This window comes from Chaetodon auriga, chromosome 17, assembly GCF_051107435.1.
Source record: "Chaetodon auriga isolate fChaAug3 chromosome 17, fChaAug3.hap1, whole genome shotgun sequence".
NCBI classification, from domain to species: Eukaryota; Metazoa; Chordata; class Actinopteri; order Chaetodontiformes; family Chaetodontidae; genus Chaetodon; species Chaetodon auriga.
The window spans coordinates 7,176,806-7,187,613 of NC_135090.1; the positions used below are offsets into that span (position 1 = coordinate 7,176,806).

General features: G+C 42.3%; 1 protein-coding gene across 1 annotated transcript; it reads right to left on the reverse strand.

Moving 5' to 3' along the window:
* Positions 1–5,031: 5,031 nt before the first annotated feature.
* On the reverse strand, positions 5,032–9,267 carry irx4b (iroquois homeobox 4b). Its single transcript, XM_076755124.1, has 6 exons — positions 8,957–9,267; positions 8,433–8,621; positions 8,033–8,145; positions 7,467–7,623; positions 7,034–7,187; positions 5,032–6,924 (listed from the first exon to the last, which is right to left on the reverse strand). Exons 1-6 carry the CDS (start codon positions 8,999–9,001, stop codon positions 6,341–6,343), a joined length of 1,242 nt encoding a protein of 413 aa, XP_076611239.1. The 5' UTR covers positions 9,002–9,267; the 3' UTR covers positions 5,032–6,340.
* Between the last annotated feature and the right edge of the window lie 1,541 nt (positions 9,268–10,808).

Sequence of the window (10,808 nt, forward strand, 5' to 3'; positions counted from 1 at the left end):
ATTCATGGGTTCAGTCTTAAACTGTCATATCACCAGAGGCGTCTTTGGCTACATCCAGTTATCCACTTTCTTTCTGCATAATGTTAGATAATAATTTCAAATGCAGCTCCAAAGCATGCACTGCTGGGTCAGACCATTCAGACAAAAATAAGCTCAAATGAGACTGTAATCATATTGAACATCTCCTCTCTGCTGAGCCACACAATAGATAATGGAGTTAAATGCCATTGAATTCCTTAACACAGCGCCCCTCCACAACAATCACTCACTCTACACAAAACATCCTCCTCGTCCCTGTAATTGCCCTATTAAAATATTTCTCCTTGAAGATGTGTCATATTACAGACCCTCAGGCTCATTATGGAGCTCCCTGCAGCCAATTATCTGAACCTCCATGTCTGGAAGCCACTGTGACCAAAAGGAGCTCATAGGCAGATCTGGGAGCAGCCCATCCTCTTCACATCTATACTTACTGTATGAGAGGCAAAACAGAAAACTGACCTTTGGTCAATGTCTCGGGGCGACTCCACTCAGCTCCACTTTAGAGTCAGGTGACAGAGCTTCTGACCTTTACCATGGAAATAATGACTTGTTCTTGTGCCAGGAGCTCAGAGGGTTACCGCAGGGAGCGAGACACCTCTGGCGACATGTGACAGTTTTTGGAGGAGAGAGTTTGCACTCAGCACTTTGATAGCCCCGGAAACCAAAGTGTGTGTGACAAGACACAAGAGACTTAGAACTGTGTATATGTATGCCTGTGTGTGTGCGTGTGTGTGTGTGTGTGTGTGTGTGTGTGTGTGTGTGTGTGTGTGTGTGTGTGTGTTTGAGTATGTGACAGAGACACAGACAGTGTTGAAAGGAAATAGGTGTCAGACGGAGGGTGCAGAGAGGAGTAATTTGAAGTTGTCAATACTTCCCGTGCAGACATTCCACTGGAAATTTTAAAAGTAGAAGTGATTTAGAAAAAGGTTCTCAGGTTGCAGAATGAATAATATGACCGATTTATTTAAGAAAAGCATTCCTGGGTTACTTTTCTGAGCGGATAAAAGTCCTCCTTTGCCTATCAAGCCTGTGTCAGTTCTCCCATAAGACATAAAAGGCCAAATAACTCCTGGTGATGTGAGCCAGACAAGTAAACAGTGGCTCTAACATTCCCCGGCCTGCAGCAACACACTGAGGCTTAATCACATTATATGGCCCAGGGAGCAGGCCTTCGTGTCAGACTGGCTGTTGAGTGGCTTGCTTGTGTGTCGAGAGCAGACAGAGGTGAGGTGAGACGAGTGGGGAGAAGGAGGAGGAGGAGAGACAGGGGGAGAGTGTGGAGGACGGGGAATGAGAATGAGATGTGGAGTTAGGGAAGGAAATGAGGAAGAAGATAAAATGGGTGGTGGCTGGAGGAGTAAGGGGGGAAACAAGTGAGAGGTCAGTGGAGTAAGATGGAGAGTGTGAAAACGAGGGGCGAGAGAGACGATGGAGGGGCACTCTCACAAGAGGAAATGTAAATTACTGGTCAAAAATCTGTCATATTCCCGGTTTTGATGGTATTTGTTGTTGGTTGGTATTTACTTGTGTAAACAGCTAATTCTAAGGTGCACACCGCCTTCTCTAAAAGGAATCACTTGGAAAACTTTGTCAAACTAGTCAAAACTAGTCTTTTGAAGTTTTATATTAACTGTGCTCGAACTGTAAAACACCCACTTTAAAAATTTTGTGTGTAGTCAGTTACTGATAAAGAAATGAAAGCCTCTAAGACAGAATGAAAATTGGATGAAAACTGTATGAAGAACACTTTGACAAAGTTCAGGAATACTCAAGTGCCTATTTTCAATATTTTTTATAATTGCAATGGATCAAATTAGAGAGTTATCATCTGCCCTTCCCACCAGCTATGTAAACAAAGATTTCTAGCGTCTTTCAGCTTGTTGTTTTGGCTGTGATAGGTAGCTGTTTTAGAGAAAAAAAAAAAAAGCTCTAAAAATAGTATTTCACTAAACAGCCGACAGAAAAATTGATGAACACAGATGCACATTTAGCAGGTAAAAAGACAAATATTTTTCTCAGGAGTTGGTGGAGACCCAAATAAATGAGAATGTGACTCCGTAACTTACTAAAAGGTGATGTTAGTGTTGTGGTCACACCTGATTTCTGCTGCCCCCAAGTGGTCAAAAGACCAGTTATTCAGTTTTAAAGTCCGGGTCTCACGTTGCAATGAAAAACTAAACAGTTTGAGTTGATCATTAATTAAAGCCCCCTCCTATTAGCCTTGCAGTCAGTGCCTTGGCTGAGCCTTTTCTCCTTGGAACAGCAGTGGGACAAAGAGAGTCTCACAAACCCAGATTCAAGTGTAAACCCACCTTGATGTCACCTCTTGGTTTGTGGACTACCATTTTGAAGCCTTGAGTTTCGCATTATGGCCATCTCCATCTTGGTTTTTTGTAGCAAGAAGTGACCATATTTGGACGAGGGGGTGGAGCTTGGGAGGATACGCGCTGCTGCTCCTTTATCCTGACTGGATCTGACTGAGAATCCAAGGACATGCTGTGGTGGTGACTTGTCAATCACAAGGTGGTCAGACCCTAAAGCATAACCTGCTTTATCATCTATTTTACTCTGCATGTTTTTATCTCAAATGTTAACTGAGGTAATAAATCAAGTGAGAAGTAGGGACATTTCCTATGCAGCCAAGAGGCATACAATCGGACTTCTTTTAGCAATCATTGGAGTCGCCCCCTGTTGGCCGTTAGTAGAATGCAGGTTTAGAGCACTTTGCATTGCCTTCACTTAGACCAGTGTTTCTCAATTCTGGTCCTTGGGCCCCCCTGCCCTGCATGTTTTAGATATTTCCTGCTCCAATTCAAATGAGTGGCTCGTTATCAAGCCACTGCAGAGCTTGATGACGAGCCGATCATTTGAATCAGCTGTGGTGGAGGAGGGAAACATCTAAAACATGCAGGGCAGGAGGGCCCGAGGACCGGAATTGAGAAACACTGACTTAGACCAAGAGGCTACGTCCACTCACAGCCAGGGTTACATACACACACCTAATGAATCAATCCCATCATGTTGTGGGGTGGGCCTACACTGAAACAAGGGGTATCAGAGGTGAAGCCAGGTGTAGCTACGTATCGGTATTTTGCAAGCTAAGCTTCTCTATTTTGAGAACGCTGGCAGAGATATGTTCTGTTTTTGGGGAAATGGTGAGGTTAGAGCTAACTGAGAGCTAACTGTAGCCTGCAGTAGCCTTTAACATTTATTGAGGCCTGACACTGTTCCATCTATTAATCCATGTTGGTAAATGTATTTTTCTCCTGTTTTATCCGTTGACTGTGTCCAAACAAATGTGTGTGAGATAATGTTAGCCAACGTTAACCCACCAGGTTCCATTTGTGTCAAATGCTGACAGGACATAGCTTGGAGGTGTTGACAGCGACAGTTACTGCAAACGTTCCTCATAACAGTTTGTCAGATAGCTGAGCTGAGTTGGGGACTGCTTAGATCAGTGCATGCTACATGAAGGCAAAGGTGTAGTTACATCTAAAGCATGAAAAAACCCCTAAACATGTCTTATTGATGAACAGAGATGAGTTTTTTGGGTTCAGTCAATGCCTGGAGGGTAATTTTAAATAACAAGTTAAACTGAGTGAAATAATGATTGTACAGAACACCCTTATTGATTTGAGGGATTCTCTCAGAACAAACTATTTTGAAAAAACAGAGAAGGGTAGAACACTGGATTCCAGAAAATTTTTAATACTCTGAACAAGGGAGACTTTTTATTTTTTTTTTTAGTGTTCGTATCAAAGTTGGAGCAGACTTAATGCTCAACGGCAGTTTGCAGTGTATATGTACTTTTACAGTTTTCCCCATGCTCTGTGCCCAAGAGACGAGTTATATCTCAAACAGCTGAGAGTGAGAACAAGTATAACCTCATATCTCTTATCCCCACTCAGCACAGGGTCAACCTCTTATCTCACTGCCGTTCTATATTCTTCACAACACTACCGCCTCTTCTTTTGAAGTCAAATCCACCTCAAGATTTTTCAAAAAGGAAACAAAATTGTATCATTTCTAGTACATCAAAGTTAGACAGAAAAAAAAGTTTTGAGCAGGAATATAAAAAATATATTTGCAGCCAACCACAATGAGATCCTGTCGGACAGCAAGTGGAAGAAAGAAAACTTTACAGAAATAAGAAGTCAGATGTCATTATTTATCATCTTAAACCTAACTTATTTATGAGGCAGAAACAGAATGAAATTCTCGGTTGAATTCATCCTGAATTATTTAATCTGAAATGGTTAATTCCATACAAAGCCCAGGCAGATCCCTCCTCTGTTCTGATAAATACTTTATCACTCTTCCTAAATCGAAAACAGGAGGAGGAGAAAGGTGGGGGTGAAAAGAAAAAAAAAACTTCTTACTGTTTCTTGTTGTGCTTTGTTTCAGAAAATGTTGGTTTCACTGTTTTCGGTGCTAAATTTGTGACGTTTCCGTCAGTAATTGAAGTTGATGGAAATGTATTTTTCATGAAACGTTTAAGCCTAATGATGCCTTATTTCTCTGATTATTTTGGTGATGTTTCTTGTTTTGGTTGTATGAAAAAGTCACCGAAGTGGATAAAGATGTGACACTTACTTAAAATTACTTAAGAGGTTTTATGAAGCATTTTGTGTGTGGTGGATTTTCTTGCAGTCCCAGGATGACAAAGTCAAAAGCCACCTAATGAAAAGGGACGCATCGCTGATTGCAGCTATATCTGGAGCCGGGGTGGAAGTGGCATCGATTTAACAATTTAGCAGCACCCTCCTCTGTGTGTTTCCATTAGTCACGGCTGAATACCATCCACTTCCCCCCTTTCACTCCCTCAAAACACACACACAAACACTCACGCACACACACACACACATAGCCAAAGCTGCGGAGGTATTTTCCACTATTCCTGTACAGAATTTACATCATCTAAACTGATACCAGTGGTTGCAGCACAGTGGACGGCTAACGTAAGGGCACACTCAGAGAACTTTGCCATGCTACGGAATACACCTTTTATTTTTGTGACTCAGTGCATGTGCAGGCTTTAGTGCAAGTGTACAATATTGTATATTCTTCGTGTGTGAACCGTACAACCTAGCTGCAGAAACGTGTGTAGTGACATTTGTTTGCTCTAAGACATTTGACCATTAATGGCGCCCATAAGAGGGCTATGGCCTTTCCAAATGTTGTTAATTGACCGTTCGCTAAACCCCTACACCTCCGTAACTGGGCACACCAGGTCTGTCAAATTTTGGATTTCTCCAGAGGTACACAGGACCACAGTAGGAGCAATACTCTGCATTGACAGCATTTAGAAGGTGGTGTCTTTTTTCCCCAATTTTCCCCAAACTGAAAACACAAGAGCAAAACTTTAAGAAATAGATTAAACAATTTGTTTGTCTGATCCAACATAAGCTGCAATCATTAGCATTTCTGGCTACTGAGCTTACCTACAGTTACCAACAAATGACCTCCAAAGCCAAGGAGCACATCATGAACTAGCGTTTACTCAACTACATAATTTGTGGGGTTCCTATGTTACATTACATGACTAGCACATCCACTGGAGCATCATGTTTTCTCATTGTATGGCGGCCAGTCTTGGCTGCTTATTAGTTCTATTGGCTAACATTAGCAGCTCTGTCCTGCTCTTTACTGGATTTGGGAAAGTTTACGCCCCAGCAACCCAAGCCAACATTACCTGAGATAACATTACATTTGCCAAATGCACCGGTTAGTCATAAAAGCCAGCATGTCAGCTACATGAATCATCACTTGGTGAGGATATGCTGACTTTTTGCCTGGGACATGATGCTTTAGCCTCTGTCGGCACAATAGCATGTATGTAGCCTAGCCAACAAATGCTACTTAAGACTCTTTCACAAGATTCAGCGGGAAACATTAAAAAGTCAGCCAGCCAGGTTTTCTAATAAATTTGAGATATTAATAGCTTAATTAGCAAAATGGCTAGAGCTAATAAAATCTGCCACCAACAGTTGTCATTTCAGTTGGCAAAATCCACAGTGGTTGACTAGAAATAAGAAGCCTGCTTTTGGCTGCCTCTGTCTGGAATCAAGGACCTCCTGTCTCAAAAGTTTATATGAATTTCGATGGTAAATCTGCCACCGCTATCATTCTAAACTGCGCATGCGCTGAGCGAAAATGGAAAGCTTGACAGGTGAGGCAACAGTAACTAAGGGGGTTGGTGATTAGCGAGCGGTCAATTGGTCATGTCACAACAACAAAATATCGACTTTTTGCAGTCCAGCAGTCTTTGAAATATTCCGTTGACAATGTGTTGGTTGGACTACAAAGATGACGTAGACCTAACATGTTCAAAGGATTGTCCCGGTGTTCTGCTATCTATCACGCCATCATTTAAGCCTTTCCACACCTCAGCTGGTTTGGGCTGTTGGAAAGGAGGACCATGGAAAACTCCATCCACCCATTCTCTGAGAGTGGCGACCGGTGATTCCTGTTGCCTGTCTTGCTTGGTTAACGCCATATTTGAGGGATACCCAGGAGAGGAGGACCCGGTTGATGACAGCATACAGGCAGGGTATTCTGGCTGCAAGCTGGCATCCAAAGATACAGCAGTGTGAGCGATGGACCAGATTTTCGGCTTGGTGTCTGTACTTCGAAGGTCTGGGTTTGGATAGAAGCTGCTGTTTTGCTGCTGGGCAGGTGTTAGTTTGGGGCATTCTGGAGACAGCCTCTCTTTTCTGTGCAGTGGGTCTGGGTTGTGTGTGAGATGCCCGTGTGGGAGGTCTGTGTTTTTGTTTGTGCCATTGTCCTCAGAAAGAAATTGTGGCTTCGGTTCACAGTCAGAACCATCTGACTCAAGCAGGTCGAAGTCCTCAAGGTCACTCTGCAGGTCTGCACAGTGTTGATCTGAAATAATGAATGATACAGATAACAAAGTCTGTGCATGCTAATCAGCCTTTGAGCAAACCTTGAAACATGCAAAATGTGCTGACAGATTGATTTAGTTCCTGCTTACCAGGAAGGTCTTTGTCATCTTTAAGTGGCTTCTCAGCTTCGTCACTGTCATCATCACAGCCTCGGTCATCAGAGCTTTTACAAGCCCGTGGCGACCACGTCACCTTGTTCTCCTTCTTCAGCCTCCGGCGTGCATTTGCAAACCAAGTAGACACCTGAGGGAGGAGAGGAATGGAGGTTAGAAAGGAACAGAAAATCAAACAATGGCATTATATGTTAGTGACAGGAGGGACGGATAAGGCAAAGCAATGAATAGAAGGAAGGAAAGAAGGAAAAAAGTATATAGGTGTAATAGAAAATGTGAAAGCAAAGTAAAGTAGTACAGCAAACACAAAGAACAACAAATCGATGCTACCAGAAATGTACTGAGGGAAACTAAACTTCAAGATGTAGCCATTTAGAGTGCCCTTAAAACTTATTTTGCTAAAACCTACCTGTGTGAGGGTCATCCTGGTAATGATAGCAAGCATTATCTTCTCTCCCTTTGTGGGGTAGGGGTTCTTCTGATGTTCCTGCAGCCAAGCCTTCAAGGTGCTGGTGGTCTCCCGGGTGGCATTTTTACGACGGGAGGCACCATCAGAGCAGGAATACCTGAGCCAAACCATGAGAAATGAAACAATGTTTAGCTATGTCCGACCAAAAACGAGTGCATGACATCTGCTATAAAGAAAAGCCTCCTTCACTATTGACTTTAATCACACATTAATGATGCCTTAGGAGACAGACTACAGCAAAAAGTACAAAACCCCACACACATAACCCCGTGCCAGTTCCAGACACTAAATCCCAGTAAGGATATCATACTTAGTGTAATACTTCTGTAATGAAGCCAAGACATAAAAGAATATGAGGTCACTACAAACTTGCTACAGATACACTTGAAATATTTTTCACTGGGGAGTAAGTAGTCCTAAGCAGATGATGTCTGATGTTAAGATATTATAGTTTTGAATTGAAAAAGTTTCATTTGAAGGAAATAAAAGCGCAGACTTTGACTTACCCATATCTATCGTAGGGATACTGTCCAAACGTATATTCATAGGGATAGTAGGCAGGAGTCTGAGATGTCCCCACATGCAAAGATGCAGCTCCGTCTTTGGGATCTAGTGGCCCCTGAAAATATTGGCAAATAGCTGATATGAAATGTTGAATCAGAATTCTTAAAACATTCCAACACATTTTCACAGGAAAGCACTCTGATACCAAAGAACCTGAAATTACTTTTGTTGACCTTCTTGTCATATGACTATAACATTCACGTATCATTCCTGTGCAGTCTTCAAAAAAAACACAGGGTCACTTATTTTTCAATCTTTCTTCCCCGTCGTGTCTTACAAAATGAGTGGAAATACGCGTTTTTAAATAACGGCAATAACAACCAAGTGAAATGTGAAACTTACTCTGGAATAGAGAGCGGTGGTGTCGCTGGTGCAGCTGCTATAATAACCTTGGGTCTTTGGATAAGGGCCGCTGTAGACTCCAATGCCGGTGCCTGAGGTGAGCTGGTGGCTCGGGGAGCGCAGCACCGGGTGCGACGGAGGCGTTCCCGGCTCCAGACAACCGGCCAGAGAGCTGGAGGTCATCAGAAACTTTGGCACGAAAAAATGCTAAATGAATCTCATTTGTCCCATAACAATGATATAAGAAATGTATTGAACGGTGTTTTTTTTTTCCCCACACACCCGAAAACCACTAAATAAAATGAGGTTTTAAATGCACCGCAAAAAAGTCTTCTCCAAGTCCTGCTGTGTTTCTTTTATTCCTGCGCTTTTCTGATTTTGTAACATTTTGCGAAGAAAACAAGTGACATGTTCGTGGATATTTTGGCCATGTAGTAGTCTATATTTTATCATTTTCATTAATTTGAGGGACAAAAACATGTAAAAAGAAAAAAACAAAACAAAACAAAAACATTTGACTGTACCTGCGGTGTGGTTGAGTAGGAGTATCCCAGCGGAGAGTAAGCCATGGCTCAAAGAAGACCAGAGAGACAGAAGCTGGAGCGCAGACCCGGGGCGACATCCAACACCATCCGTGCCAAGGGGAGACTTTTGTCTCGAACACTAGTTCAGAGCTAGTTTGACAGTCAACTTTTCAGGTTTAAATATGTTGATACCGTCTACCACCGTATCCAAACAGGGGCACGGAGACGTTTACGCAGCACTTTCATTTTACGCACAACGAAAACAGTCTGATAAAGTAACTTCTTGGCTTCCCTTGCGGTTCCGCCACATTCACCCAGCTGCTACAGCCTCTACAGTATCCCTGCTACCTTACAGTCCAAAGCGAGTCAGTGCGCGTGATGAAACCATGCATCTCCCCGTGATGCGCTCTTTGGTTTTAAGGCGCGTCTCTCTGACGTCAACACGGACTGTGTGTGTGTAACCCGGTGTTCATATCAAGATGAAGAAACTCCCCTAATTAATTCCCTCCCAGTTTTCTATCAGTTCCTATCCAGGAGAACAGCTCCCCCCCCCACCACCACCACCACCAACAGTCCCGAGGCAGAAAGAGAGTGTGATCAATTCTCCTTTCCAGATACACAAACACGCAGCTGCATACATGCACACATACACACACACTCCTACACACACTGTGCTATGGCCAGAGGGAGGATCAGGAACGTGATGCCTTGACACCACATTGACACGGGATGATTGATGACTACAACCTGATATTAGCATAATCGTTTTGCCCTGTAGTTTAGATAACTTGTCACCACGGAGAAATCTCCCTGTCATCCACATATTCATGAGTGGGGAAATTTCAGGTCTCCTCCAAGCAAATTAATCAACGAATAAACACTCCCCGCATTCCCTTGAGTAAGCACCTTTACCAACTGAATGGCTTGTCGTGTTTTTAATAACCAAGTCTTAAGCCGTCCTGGTGAAGTGGAAACATTTCTCTAATTTCTTCTCAATGCACTCTTAGGTCATTGATTTTTATAGGGAGGGGCAGGGCAGGACAGGGAAGGACGGGGGGGGAATGTTAGGGGAGTTTATGGTGTTAAAAATAATTGGATACATTTGTGCAAAATGGCAACAGTAAAGAATTTTTGGGGTAGAATGATAAGAGGCAGAGAGGACTAAGTAAGGGACTGTGTGAAAATTATAAGCAGGGAGAGGCGGTTGAAGAAGGGAGAGGTTTTTATTTTTGTTGCACGTGATGTGGTCTGAATGTAGTGTAACTAACTTTTTTAATCCACCTGGCTTCCACAGATATTTGACTGTGCACTTTTTTAAACTGTACCGAAGAAAATGTCTCCAGCCTGCAGAACATGTGCACAGTGATCCACTTGTTCTAACTCTGTCTCCAAAAAATTAGGTTTATACAGCACAAAATTATTTTCCCAATCGTAAAAACACTTAAGTTATTGTTATGAAAGGATCATTTCCATAGTGGAAATAACATAAAAGATCATAAATGTCAATATTGCAAGACTTGATATTTTGGTGGGGAGCTTTTTACGATACGTTCACCATCAGAATTGGTTAATGAGTTAATTTACAACATTTCCTCATTATGTCATAGATAACATTATCCAGTCATTATTAAGTTTCTATTAAAAAAAACAAAAACGTATTGGCTGTTGCAAGTTTGTAATATAAATGCAGTTCCTATGAGACACGGTTGCAGATTAGGTGGAAAATATTGCAGTGCAATATAAGCAGCCACTTTTCCTTGTTCACCAAGTTTTATTAGCAGCTCTTTGTTATGTTTTGTATAAATGTATTATTTTGAGATATTTCATGGGGATTATTGTGTTTCTTTTCTAG